Source organism: Heterocephalus glaber, unplaced genomic scaffold (genome assembly GCF_053883595.1).
Source record: "Heterocephalus glaber isolate CG9 unplaced genomic scaffold, H.glaber_assembly_v1.0 deba00001523, whole genome shotgun sequence".
Classification (NCBI taxonomy): Eukaryota; Metazoa; Chordata; class Mammalia; order Rodentia; family Bathyergidae; genus Heterocephalus; species Heterocephalus glaber.
Window position 1 is genome coordinate 7,695,705 of NW_028258327.1, and position 14,904 is coordinate 7,710,608.

Below are 14,904 nucleotides of genomic sequence, written 5' to 3' on the forward strand. Positions count from 1 at the left end.
TGGAGATAATTATTATTTACCCCAGTAATATTAGTGCTTTGAAAGAATTAGTTCATTTTGGAAAATGTTTAACCCAAGAAGAAAGAGACTAATACAATAAGGCCTATCACTGGAAGAACATAGTCTGTAATGAATATGTTGCTGTTTATACTTTAGAGAACATACAATATACTTACTGTAAAATTCTCCTTCTTTTTATTTTGTTAGGTTTGAAAGAACCTGATCGAGAATCAGGAGGCCAGTGGGTCCATGTTAGTGACTCTTACGTGCAAGTGGTTCCAGAATCGAGAGCACTTAGTGCACAAGCGTATCTTCTTTTTTATGAAAGAATATTATAATTATTTTTTAATTGTTAATTAGTTAGCTCACTTTTATTTGACTGCTGCAATGGTAACCATAACATGTTATGTGCCTTTGTAATGTGTCTTCTGTAGGGAGAGCATATCCCTCAAAAATGCTTAACTTTTTTTTTTCCATTTTGGAGAATGCTTTTACAGTCAATTAAATTTACTCAGTGCTTTCAAATTAATATCTTAAATGTAAAGACTTTTTTTTTCTTCAAAAATTTGTCCTAGGGGACTAAACAATTTACAGTAGTAGAATAACGTCTTTATGATATGGCTTATCATTACAAGCATTCAGAAATGATCCTGGCTAAATGAAATCATTCCTTAATACAGTGTTTCTGAAAGGTGGTAACACTTTCCTGATCTCATGGAATATATCCTGTGCCATTATTTACTTATTATTTTTTTAACATTTTAGGATTTTATAACAGCCATGTTATGAGCAATCATATTTCACATTTTACATGCTTATTATTTTTCATAATATTAAAATAAATTTGTAACTATTAAAGCATTCATCCATGTACCACGCCATTTAAAAATCATCTCAGGGCTATCCTGTGGTATATATGTGTATCACTATTTGGAAAACATTGCTATACCTGTATGAATGCTTAATATAACATAGTTATCGCCGCCTGCTGCCTGCTGTGCAAGCACAAGGACCCGAGTTCAATCCCTGGTACCAAAAAAAAAAAAATATATATATATATATATATATATAAAAACATAGTTATCATGTCATATTTTATATATGATTCAGCCATATAAAAAGGTGTCACTGTAATTTTAGTACTGTGGCTTTACAAGTAATTATTGCTGAGCTTATTACTTTGAGGTTTTGAAATTATTGAAACATTTTATAAACATATCATCTGCAGCCTATTCGTGGAAGAGTTAGATAATTTATAAGAGGTTGGCCAGGGTCAAAATATAATTACAGATAATTGTAATGTGCAAAATTGGTAAATAGAAGTTGATAATCTATATGGCACCATAGGATGCCTTTGAAATTCAAGTTACCAAATTATATTTGTAAATGGTAGAGAATTATATTCTTATACTTACAGAGAAATAATATGCATTTTCTACTTCTGTATTTCAGTAAATATTAAACATTGTTTTAGGTTATAGAGACCACTTTTGTGAGTGTCTTCAAAAAGCATCATTTAATAGTCTAACTTTTTTTTTTTGGTACCGGGGATCAAACTCAGGACCTTGCACTTGAGAGGCAGGCGTGGCGCCACTGAGCTAAATCCCTGGCCAACAAGCATCATTTAAGTTTCGAGAGAATTTAGCTTTTAATTTACTGGGCCACAGAGCAAGTGCTTCTGTTTTAAATAATTGCAAAAACATGGTAGTTTCCCTTCTTTAGAATACAAATTATTAAGCTGATAAAACATGGCATGAAAAATACAACTCTTGGTCAGGCCTAAATTTCAAAAAACCATGGGTACTTTAGGGTCATATTATTGTTTTGGGTTTTTTTTTTTTGCTACCGGGGATTGAACTTGGGTCCTCTTGCTTGCGAGGCAGGTCGCGGAACCACTGAGCTAGATCCCTGGCCCAGGGTCATATCATTGAATCAAAACGTAACTGCATGGGTTCAGGCATCCTAATCATTAGTGCCAATGGATGATTCTATAGGCAAATATTGAATAATTTCCTACAAAAGGGAGAAGGAATAAAAATAGTCATTGTATATAATGTGTGGAAATATTAGTCAAACCTAGTCCTTTGTAAAAAGTAAGTCTATAGACTGTGTATGTATGTTTTTTGTTGTTGGTTTTTCTTTTTTGGTACTGGGGATTGAACTTCGGTCCTTGCACTTGTGAGGCAGGCGGCAGAACCACTGAGCTAAATCCCCAGCCCAGACTGTGTATGTATGTATAATACATGACATCAAGGTTACCATGCTGCCTTTTGATATATGGATAAATGAAATTATAACTAGTATTAAAGATAGTAATAGTATATAAGATGCAGAGGTTTAAAATGTCATTGCATAAATTCTATTTTTAAGGTGTTGAAATTTCTGTAGTATTGTTTATCTTGTTCTTTAACAATCAAAATGAAGAAATACATCTTTGTTAATCTGCAAAGGCAGGTTGTGTCATGTGAAAGGTAGTTTTGTTTTTTTTTTTGCTGGGTGCAGTGGTGCATACCTGTAATTCTAGCACTCAGGAGTTTGAGGCAGGAGGATCACTTTGAGTTTGAGACCAGCCTGGGCTACATAGTAAGTTCAAGGCTGGCCTGAACTACATAATGAGACCTGTCTCAAAAAAAAACCAAAAGAAAAAAGTAAAAGGTAGTTTTTAGTATTTCCTGTTTAACTGTAATCATTTAACATTAAAGATTTCAGTATCAGAGCAATGTATTTTCTGAAAAATATTAAATTTCTAGCTGGGCGTGGTAGCGCACACCTGTAATCGCAGCACTTAGGAGGCTGAGGCAGGAGGATTGCCACAAGTTCAAGGGCAGCTTCAGCTACATAGTGAGTTCAAGATCATCCTGAACTACATAGTGAGACCCTGTCTCAAAAAGGAAAAAAGTAAAAGGTAGTTTTTAGTGTTTTCTGTTTTAACTGTAATCATTTAACATTGAGAATTTCAGTATCAGAGCAATGTATTTTCTGAAAAATATTAAATTTCTAGCTGGCCGTGGTGATGCACAACTGTAATCGCAGCACTTGGGAGGCTGAGGCAGGAGGATTACCACAAGTTCAAGGGCAGCTTCAGCTACATAGTGAGTTCAAGGTCATCCTGAACTACATAGCAAGACCCTGTCTCAAAAAAAATTAAATTTCTTTATTCAAGTAAGCCATCCTGGTAATTGACAACCCATCCCCCTCAACAAATATAAATAATACTGCCTCGTTTTTCTTCCAGAAAAGACTAGTAAGAGGTATGCACTTTTCATTGGATAGGTATCTTTCTCTTGTTTCAGATAGATATCTAGCTAGATACTTACACTTGGCATGAGTCAGGTAATGTGAGGACACTATTTTACCATCTTTTAAAATGGAAAGACCTCTACAAAATTGAGACATTATTCTAGAGCAGTGATGGAGAACCTTTAGAGACCGAGTGCCCAAACTGCAACTCCAAACCTACTTATTTATTGCAGAATGCCAACACTGCAATTAAACCTGAATATTGAGGGTTTCCTTTAGAAAAAGCAACTGTTATGTGATGCTCGGCTGCTGGGGTAACTTGGCTTGTGTGCCTGTAGAGGGCTCTGCGTGCCTGCTGCAGCATCCATGCTCTAGGTGTGCCACCACTGTTCTAGAGTAACATGAAAATAAAATGCTTTTATTTTCATTTCCTTAGTGATAAATGAGCGAATTCTGAAGTTTATTTTTTTATGGCATAGAATTTATGGATGAATTTTTATTGTCATCTGAAAATAGAAAACATTTGATTTTGATATTCAGAATTTCCTAAATATGGCTTTTGTAAGAGAGAAAGCATGTTAAATTACATATTACTCCACATTTGAACTTTTATTTTTATTTTGAAGTTTTCTGAAGTAAATTTGCAGAGATATTAAATAGTGAGGCTACTGTAATAAGAGTATTCAGATCACCTCAGGAAATAGTATAAATAAATGAGTTTACAGATCACACAACTATACAACTGTCACAGTGTTTGGCTGAATGAATTTAAGAAGTAAACAAAGACATTTCACTAACTATTTATAAAGTGGTTTACAGAGTATGTCTAGGTTCAGTTCCCTCTAGTTTTTCCATATTTAAAATGATAAAATTTTGATTGTCAACTATATGAATATTTTTGACATAATCAAGCAGATCTATGCTTAATATTTTGTCATTTAATGTTTTTAAAAATTATATGAAAATCACCTTTTTAGGTGGCCAAGGAGAGTGTTATGTATCAAAAAAATAGTTGATATACCAACAGAGCTATTTTACTGTATTTAATAGCTCTTAGTTCACATATGTGATGACTTCATGCAGTGATTTTATGCAATATTGAATAAAATCTTCTGAAGATTAAGCTGTGAAATGTATCATTCTTCAACTAGTTTTTGTAATACAAGGTTCCATCTTCCTACTTTTCTTAACTTTGTATTCATAATTATTTTTCTGCATGATACCTGATCCAATAAGCCTTCAGCAAATATGTGCAATAGACACAAACTTTTAAATAGTATACTGTGTGTCAAGAGCCTGAGGCAGGAGGATAGCCACGAGTTCAAAGCCAGAAGCTGGCCTGGGCAACATAGTAAGTTCAGGGCCAGCCTGAACTACAAAGCAAGACCCTGTCTCAAAAAACCAAAAAAAAAAAAAAAAGTATACAGTGTGTTAAGACTATTTCTATATTTAAAATATTGCTGTTTATGTAGAAATCATCAATTCAAATCAGTTTAAAAGACAAATGAATATATTTTCAATTTTGAGAAATTCATATGTCATTTCTACTGTTTTAGCTTTACTTTTTTGTAGTGTTTTTAGAAAATAGCTATGTAACTTACTGAGCTTTATTTTGGTGTTACTGTATAAACATCATAATAAATATTAAATTCTTATTTATCTTAAATTGCAAGATTGGTCCTATTTATTTTAAAAAAATGTTTTTTCCATTAAGTTTATTGGTATATTTTAGGTATTCAATACAGTTACATTCATCATTGGGATCTTGTAGCTTTACGTGATGCATCTTGGTTCTTATGTTTCCCCTCTTCCCCTGCCCTCCCTTCACCCCCTCTACCCTTCCCTATTTACAAAGACTTTGTTTCCATTTTTTCTTTTCCCTTCTTTCCTTTCCCCTACCCCTCCCACTTCCCCTACTCCTTTAGACCTTTTGTTCCTATTTCACATTATCAGTTATACATTTTGATCCTTATTTACACTTTTCGTTTTTCACACCAGAGAAACTATTCGGTATTTACACGTGTCCTATTTATTTCACTTAAGAGTATGGCCTCAATGTGCATCCATTTAGCTATAAATGTCTCTAGTACTACTTTTTTTTTTTTTGTACTCCATTTTATTAAAAAAACCACATCTTCTTTATACAGTCTCCAGTTGATGGGCAGTTGGGCTGCTTCCAAGTTTTAGCTGTTACACACTGTGGCGCTATAAACATGGGTGCACATATATCACTGTGGTATGATTCTTTTAATTCTTTGGGGAAGATCCCCAGAAGGGGAATAACTGGGTCAAATGAGACCTCCAATCCTAGATCATTGGATTTCTTTATGTTTTAGCTGCCTTGGACTGCTAGGACAAAACACCATAAACTAGCTGGTGAAACAATAGAACTTATTTCCTGATACTTTGAGGCCAGAAAGTCTAAGATCAAGTTGCCAGCAAATTTAGCTTCTGGTGAGGTCTCACTTCTGGTTCTTACTGCCCTCTCACTGTTTCCTCACATAGTGAAAGGGGCAAGGGAGCTCTCTTGGGCATCTTTTATGAAAACAAGTATCTCTTCATGACCTAATCACTTCCCAAAGCCCTCACTTCAAAATTTCCTCACGCTGAGTATTTGTGAATTTGCTGGGGAGAGGAGGAAATAAACATTCAGCCCATGTCTTTCTTGCTATATACTGAATAACTTCCATATTTTAAAAATGTACTATTTCAAAAATGTATCTCTTGGGCCGGGGATTTAGCTCAGTGGTTCTGCCGCCTGCCCCACAAGCGAAAGGACAGAGCTTTATCCCCAGTACCAAAAAAAAAAAGTATCTCTTCTTCTTCTTTTTTTGTATTGCTGTGTATGAATTTATTGGTACATTTTATTTGATTTTTTTTTTTTTTTGGTACCAGGGATCAAACTTGGGACCTTGCGCTTGCGAGGCAGGCACCGGAACCACTGAGCTAGATCCCCTGCTACTGTGTATGGATTTAACCCAGAGCCTTAGGTATGCTAAGCATGCTGCTCTTCCTAGCCTAGAGCAAAATAACTTACATGGGTCTGTTATGGTTTATGTCCTAAAGCCTCATAGGATCATAGACCAGACCTTCTGAAGATGACTGGATTATAGGAGCATTATAGTTGGCCAGACCTTCTGAAGATGACTGGATTATAGGAGCATTATAGTTGACTTGCTGTTAGGAAGTGGGGCCAGGTCAGAAGAGGCAGGTCACCATGGGCATGACCCAGAAGATTATAGCTACTTTCCCAGCTCCTCCCTTGAGCCTCTGCTTCATGTGTAACATGAGGTGAGTAGATATTCCTCTACTGTTCCCCTGTGCCATTCTGTCCTGCCTTGGAGCCAGCAGCCTATGGACTGAATCATAAGCTAAAATAAACCTCTCCCTTTAGTTGTGGGTGTCAGATATATATTTTTTTCATCTGTGAGAAAAGTGACTAAGCCAGAGCCTCTTTAATTTAGATTTTTGTATCTACCAAGGATGAATATCTTCAGATATTTCTTTAAATGTGTGAATTATTCAGACAAGATAATTCATTAGGAAATATCTAGCTTTGTGTTTTAACCCTGCTTGAGTTATGAAGCTCTTTGTGAATATGATGAAAATTATATATGATATTTTTTCTTTTTTTATACATCATCTTTTATTTGTTTAATTGTTTAATAAGTATTCATCAAATACCTGTAATGTGTTTGGCACTAGGAATACAGCAGTGAACATGAGAGACAGAAATCTTTCAAGAAGTAAGGAAATAGTCTGAGGAATAAGGAAAAGATATGTCAAATGGTAATGATACAGAGGAAGATGAAGTAATATTGCTTACAGAGCTATATTGAAATTAGATTCAGGAGATGAAGGATGTTATAGGCATAGGGCATAGTCCCAAAGAGAAAGCAAAGTACTTGTACAAGTACTAGAGTGGGTTTTAATTCCTAGGCACTGTCTGCTGACAGTATACAGACATCTTGATATTTGTATGCTCCTAGAAAAATTTATGTCAAATATTTCTATGTAATTTCAGAGGTTCATGGACCCCCCCTGAAGCCATTTTCATATATTTTTAAAATTGCACTCAAGCAAAAATATCCAAAATGCTCACACTCCTGTATTTATTAGGATAGGGTGGGTTTTACTGTAGTAACAACTCAAAATCCCAGTGGCTCTATACAACAAAAGTTATTTCTTGCTTACTGAATATTCACTGTAAGTCTAGGCTAGTGGTGGCAAACCTATGGCATGCATGCCTCAGGGAGCTGTTTGTGTCATTGAAAGCCCCAAAAGGTTCATTATCACTGGTCTAGGCATTCTGCAAAGGTAACTTTTCCAACTGGCAACTCTGTAAGTGCAGACTTGTGGCTCCACCATTTCAACACCTGGCTTCCTCACTGTGGCCGGAGAAGAGAGTGCTAAAACATCTTGCATCAACAATTACATTTGTTCTTCACCTTGGTTGTGTCATTCAACCCATAGCCAGAAGTAGTCATCTAACCTTTCCTAACTACAAAGAACGATGGATAGGAAAGAGTGAGCTTCCCATGGGCTCAGAAGAGAGGAATGTGAGCTTACTAGTCCACCCTTCTGGTCACTCAGCTCACTTTTACACATGGAACAAAGTTACTCCCTCTTCAAGGGTTGCAGCCCCAAACTCCCATCTAGGCTGTTTTATCATCTAAGACCAGGCTTTTGTTCTCTCTGGTGTGAAGACCTAGGAACCAAAACAATATGTTCTTTTCCACATAGTGCACAGTGGTGGAACAGGTGGAACCACAGCCACAGTAACATTCAGAAAAGGGAAGGAGGACAGGAGGTTCCTTACCCTGGATGTGGGGTATGTTTGTGATTAAATTTACAGTTTCTAGCTGGGGATTTAGCTCCGTGGTGCTGCTGCCTGCCTTGCAAGCGCAAGGTCCTGAGTTCGATCCCTGGTACCCCCCCCCACAATTTCCAGTTTCTAGGAAGAATTCCATGTCCATTGTTATCTGAGACCCAGATTCTATCCCCTGGGAAGATTTTTTAAATTAACCTCCGGCCATTTCTGAATGGCTGCTAAAGAATATGCCATACTTGAGAGTTGCACAGCTTTTAAAAAAATTATTCCCTCGGTGATTGGAGGCTAAAGGTTTGTTTTTTGTTTTTTTTTAAATTTGGAATAGTTACAGGTTCTTTTAAACAAGATATCCATGATTCCTTTCTCAGTATGTACTAAAAGCTTACTAGGCCTCTCATGTACTTCCAGTCAGATTTTATATGCCTTTATCCATACCAGAATTTTTTTTGGTTTTTGTTTTGGTACCAGGGATTGAACTCAGAACCTTGCACTTGCAAGGGCGGGCGGCAGAACCACTGAGCTATATCCCCAGCCCAATACCAGAGTTTTTTGAAACACATAGTTCTTGGGTTGATGATACATTTGTCCTTCAGTGTCCACTGGGGACTGATTCCAGGACACCATCTCCCCCCACACACACACCAGATGCCAAAATCTAAGGGTAAAATCCCTTATTTATATAAAGTTGCCTAGCATTTGCATATAACCTACACATATCCACCTGCACATTTTAAATCACCTCTAGGTTACTTAGAATACTTAGAACAATAAAAATGCTATGTAAACAGTTGCTATACTCTATTGTTTAGTAAAAGAAAAGGTCTGTATATGTTCAGTGCAGACAATTTTTTTCCTAATATTTTCAATCTGTGGTTGGGTTGGTTGAATCCATAGATGTAGGACTTGAGGATATGAAACACTCGAATAAGGACAGCAATTGTATTTTCTGTGCTTTCTTGCCTCCACACTTCCTGATTTTATGCAAGAAGTTGATAGTTTGTAAGCTCTGATAGGAGAGATATATATGTAGCCATATTCTCACCCCCAGGCATTTTTTTTCTTCAAGTGAGGAAAAAAATTAAGGTTCCATACCCTTAATCCATTGAAAAATTTTCCAAAATAGAAATCTAAACCCTCATTTGCTACAAAGCTGAATTTTAATGATCCTTTTGTTACTTAAAAGCTATTTCAATTGTATATTCTGTTTCAAGGAGTTGGAGTTGAAAAGCCCAATTCTGTGAGGTTCATAATTTTTGATTGTCTTTATTTTGTTCTGCTTGGAATTTCACAAGCCACCTATTTTTTTTTTTTCCTGAGCTCTACTGTTTTTGTTTTTTGCTTCTTTTTTTTTTTTCCTTTGTTCAGGAGGGGTCTTGCTATGTTGCCCAGGCTGATGTTTAACTCTTGGGCCTAAATGATCTTCCCACCAAGCACCTGGGACTATAGCGGTATACTACCATGCCCAACTTACTCTTTATACCTTGCTAAATGTATCCAGTAGCATCCACCACACTCTAGTTTCTTTTTCAACTACTTACCCTAAATGGAAATTCACTATATACATTATTGCCTCCCAGGTCATGATGGGTAACAGTTACATCCAGTGTTTCACCTATGCTTAATGTGAAGAACTATGTTTCCAGGTTCTAATGTTAGTTTTCTATGTCTGACAACCAACCTCTAAGATAGTGCTTTTCACTTGAGGCTTTTCATTTGAGCACACCCAAATTTTGAAATCAGCATCCACATCTCAAGATAGATTAGCCTTATGCTGTATTAAATGACTCCAGAATCTCAGCAGCTTTTTTGGTGGTCACTACAAAGACCTTTGCAGATTTGGTGATCTTTCTGGCAACTGTTTATTTTGAAACAATTCAGAGATGCAGGCTGACAGATATACCATTCCTCTGAAATATGCATTATCTGTTTTGGGTTTTTTTGTTTGTTTGTTTTGGTAACGGGGATCGAACTCGGGACCTTGCACTTGCAAGGCAGGCGGTGGAACCACTGAGCTAAATCCCCAGCCCCCTAATTATCTGAAACTTGCTACAACATCTGAAACATGTGGCCTGTTGACAGTGTACCAGGTTTTGTAAGCATAGGCCCAGAAACGACTTCTTCACTTTACCTACAATGGAATGGCCAAAACTGATTCACAAAGTCCTCTCCCGAGGTAAGAAAGCTTAGATACGCTGTCTTCAGCTCCTTCCTTCTCTGTCCTACACTATGCTTTTGGAGTTGGGCCACTCTTTTTCTTCTGATTCTGGATACCAGAACTCTAGGTTCTCCAGTTGTTGGCTGGATGCCCTGGGACTTGCATACTTTGCATTACTATCCTATTGGTTCTTTTCTCTGGAAAATTCTGACAGTATCCTATCCAGAGGGAAAGTAGAGCCAAAGGAAGAACAGTCTTTTCTTAATGGATGCTAATGAATCCAAACCCCCCTGCATTCTGATGGTTCTGATCCCAGAAAGCTAAGGAAAAGCCAAGGCAGGTTGCAGGGGAAATATTCTCCAGCTTTTTTGGGATTTGTGGGCCTTTCTTATCAGATGTTTATGAGTTTCTGAAGAGTTATCACTATTGTGCCAAGAGAAAATGTATCAATAAATTTAACATGACTCACTTTCTCTGAATTGAATTTGGATCTAATAATTATTAGACAGGTAATATGAGTTATTTTTTGATATTTATAGTTTTTGGTTGTATTCTAAAACTTTAATCACAGTTTTGCTATCTAGAAAACAAACACAGTGAACTCTAATATAACCTGTGGACTTTCTAAAAAAAAGAAACAGTAGAAGGAATCATGAAAGATTCTAGGTAAGAATATGCAGTCTTTTTTTTTTTTTCTTCCTGGTACCGAGGATCGAATTCAGAACCTTGCACTTCCGAGGCAGGCGGGGTACCACTGAGCTAAATCCCCTGCCCTTGTATAAGAATATGCAGTCTTTAACACAGAAGTTTACCTTACTTTCTCCAACCTTGCTTAAACGGCTAATACCTACATAAACCTCAGTATGGTTCATCATTAAATAATAATTATTTTATTATTGTTATTGCAGTCTTGGCAATAGAACCCAGGACTTTGAACATTCTAGGCAAGCATTCTACCTCTGGGTTCAAGACCAGTCTGGGCTACATAGACCCTGACTCAAACAAAAACAACAAAATTAAAGCATTTCAATTTGTAATAATTTGCTTGTAACATATTAGCTTTATATTTTCTCTATTGTATTATCATAGAATATACATGAAACATAAAATTTACCCCTTTAACTATTTTTAGGTGTATAACTGAGTGACATTAACTACTTCACATTGTTGTGCAAACCTCACCATCATTCATTTTTTAGAACCCTTACATCATTCCAAACAGAAATTCTGTACCCAGTAGACAATGTCTCCCCATTCCTCTTTTCCCAACTCCTCACAACTGCTATTCTACTTCCTGTCTCTATGAATTTGCCTATTCTAGGCACCTCATAATAATGGCTATCATGTTTTCAAGGTTTGTGCATATTATATCATGTGTTGGAATTATATAGCCTTTTTAGGCTAAATAACATTGTGCTATATATGTATAACATAGTTTAAAATTATTTATTGAGATTAATGATGGATATGATATGGAACCTAATAACATTATAAAGATTCAAATCTCAAGAAGTAGGAATAGCTCCTATTTCTGTATCTTTTTCACATGTCAGCTTTTTTTCCATTTTACTTTTTTTTTTTGGTACCAGGGATCAAACTCAGGTCCTACTGTTTGTGAAGAAGGTGGCAGAACCACTGAGCTAAATCCCCAGCCCTCCATTTTACTTTTAAAGATAATTTCTTTCCATAATAATTCAAGGTACTAATTTAAATATATATATATATATATATATATATATATATATATAAAATTTTCTACTTCAAACATTGCAAACAGTTTAAAAAGTCATTTTCAAATTCCCTTGTAGGTAAACATTAACAATAGATTGCTAGATAATTGGTAAGCCGGTGGCTGGTTAATAGCACTTGATAACCAGGGTGCAGAATGTCCAAACTGGGCAGTTCATGTACATGACAGTGTTCAGACAGACACTTACACATATTCTGAGAAATCTGGTGTTGAAATACATACACAGCACTTGCCTGTTGTCTCCATTAAGTCATAACGTTACAGAGAAATCCTAGAAGAGAGAGGTTAGGGAAAGGGGACTGTAAAACTCATTTTCCGATCTGGTAAACAGTGACTGCTGAAGAGTTATCTCATTGAACTGGTACCAGAGAACAAAATGTGAGACATTTAATAATCCCTTCCACTTGGCAATGAATATCCAAAACTACTGGCTTACATCAAGATCATTGTTCAAAATAGCAATTCAATCACTTGACTAGTGAAAATTTCTGTGTATTAAGTACTATGCTGGGCACTGAAGGCAGAAGTGAGAAAAATCCTTACTCAAAAATTGTTTCAACTTCATTAGGGAAATAACTAAACTATAAGACAATTACAGGGAATAGGGACATCTGCATCTCTCAGTAGTACAATAAGGTTTCACTGAGAAGATAGAGTATTTCTCTGATCAGAACGTTTTTCAGGGAAGTAAAGTTGGAAACAGTTACAGAGGAAATTGGATAACTACTAATAACATGTGGTATGTGACCTCCGTGTTTTTGCTCCATGAAGAGGTTTTTTTTTTTTTTTTTGGTACCAGGGATTGAACTTGGATCTTTGCAGTTTCGAGGCAGGTGGCAGAACCACTGAGCTAAACCCCTGGCCCATAAAGGTTTTTAAAAAAGCATAATAAACTATTGAGTTGTTTTAGTTGTGCTAAGTGGAAAGTAAAGGGGGAAAGAAACAGTGTTCCTTTTGTCTCCAGTAGTATCCTCATAAATTCATATCATAGTGTTGCCACATGTAATTAGTGAACATTTCTCCGAAAATAAAATGATATTTTGAGTGCTACTTAGATTTGAGGACTAGCAGATCTTTAGCTAGTACTTTATTCTAATGATAATACAAGAGTACCTGGGATTTATTAAAGACTGAATTTCACATAAAGGTCACCCATAGTCTCACATCTATTTTATAGGTATCCTTTTTATAACAGTTACTTTTAAAATTTTGTTCCTATGGTAATTTGCTGTTTGTGGTGGGGCCCTCACATGCTGGGCAAATGCTCTACCACTGAAATTTGTTCCCACCCCAATTTGCTGTTTCTTTTGCACACCTGCCAACGAAAGGATTTAGGATTCTTGTTTGCTTGCTTTCTGGTTTGTTTGTTTGGTTTTTTGTTTTTTGTTTTGAGACAGGGTCTCCCTATGCAGTTCAGGCTGGCTTTGTTTGGCTTTGTTTTTGAGGTTTTTTTTTTTTCTTCTTTGGTACCGGGGATCAAACTCAGGACCTTGCGCTTGGGAGGCAGGCACAGAGCCACTGAGCTAAATCTCCAGCCCCTCAGGATGGCTTTGAATTCATTGTGTATGTAGCTCAGGCTGGCCTTGACCGCCTGGGCAATCTTACTGCCTCAGCCTCCTAAGTGCTGGGATTACTGGCAAGCGCCACCATGCCCGGCCAGGATTTAAAATTCTAAATACATTTTTTTTTGCAAGTTAACAACTTTCATTTATTTAATAGCAAAACATTATTGGTACATTTTAGGCATACATAGTACTAACATTCATCATAGGGAATTTGCACCTGTACATGGTACGTCCTGCCCCTTTTTTCCCATTCCTCCCCTCCCTGCAGGCCTCCTTCCCTCCCTAAGTACCACTTCTAAAATTTTTTTTAGACAGGGTCTCACCGTGTAGTTCAGGCTGTCTTCGAACTCCCTATGTAGTCCTCGAACTTTTAAGGCTATCCTCTTGCCTCAGCCTCCCGAGTGCTGGGAGTAGAAGCTAAATACACTCAAAGTCATATAAAAGTTTACTTTGAAAAGGCGCTTCCCCAGATTTAGCCTAGAAATACTGTACTATTGAACATTTTTTTCTTAAAACTTTATAACTTGAAACTCTTGGCTTTAAGAAATTGGTACTTTTGATACATATCAACACACTGTAAAATCAGTTTTCTTTCTGAGGCACTGTACTGCACATGCCCTTCCGGAGGCCATTTTGTTGTCAAGGCAAAGTAGCCAGATGAGAACTAGGCCTCCCGCCACTTTTTTGTAAAGGTTAGAGATTGAAATTCAGGACTCGCTGAGCCAAGCCGAGTTTAGCGAATGTGCCCAGGAGGGGGCGCGATGTTTTTAAATTAACAAAGAAGGGAGGCTACCAGTCAGCTAAGGTCTCTTTTGCTTTTGCTACCGACCCAGACTAGCCATCTGCACACACGTCTTGTTTTTCCGAACACCCAGCGAAATTGAGCAACACCCAAGCCTGGAGTACTCCACAAACGCTCAGGCCGATTTGGCCCTGCCTGCAGCACTGCTCCGGATGCACCGAGTACCTGGCCAGAGTTGGCTGGGTTTGATTCTGGGGCCGCTCCGTAATCTGAAAGCCGCGAGGCGAACTCGAACCCTTTTCCAAAGCGAGACTATTCGTGGGGAGAATACACACTTGAATGAGAGTCGGGTTATTAAAGAATTTGAGGGCGCTCTCTGCGTAGAACACTTGCGCTCTTCGTTTTCTGCTCAAAATAAAGATGAAAGCTTGTCGGGCTCGGCACCAGCATACACTGGGACAAGAACATTCAAGACAGTCGTAAAGACAAGGTGGTTTTGCCCATAACAAAAATGGCGCTGGAAAGTGACAACGCAATAGTCACGTGCTCACAAAGCCAGGATGCGAGCTAGTATGGCTTCAGATGACGAGCGGATGTTATTATTATTCACTTCCGGGTGAG

At 37.2% G+C, this 14,904-nt stretch overlaps 1 protein-coding gene and 1 long non-coding RNA gene across 7 annotated transcripts in view; one reads left to right on the forward strand and one right to left on the reverse strand.

Annotated features, from left to right (window-relative positions):
* Nucleotides 1-4,729, forward strand: part of Usp45 (ubiquitin specific peptidase 45) — a 65,043-nt gene extending 60,314 nt beyond the window's left edge. For all 6 annotated transcript variants that reach the window (XM_021242691.2, XM_087187943.1, XM_021242692.2 and 3 more), the window contains one exon: nt 208-4,729. In XM_021242691.2, the coding sequence (XP_021098350.2) occupies nt 208-338 (131 nt within the window). In that variant the 3' untranslated portion in view covers nt 339-4,729. The remainder of the gene's footprint in view (nt 1-207) is intronic.
* LOC110345395 (uncharacterized) overlaps nt 1-14,857 on the reverse strand; it is a 60,214-nt gene extending 45,357 nt beyond the window's left edge. The window contains exon 1 of the long non-coding RNA XR_015441531.1: nt 12,164-14,857. This is a non-coding gene — a long non-coding RNA (uncharacterized LOC110345395). The remainder of the gene's footprint in view (nt 1-12,163) is intronic.
* Nucleotides 14,858-14,904: the final 47 nt, after the last annotated feature.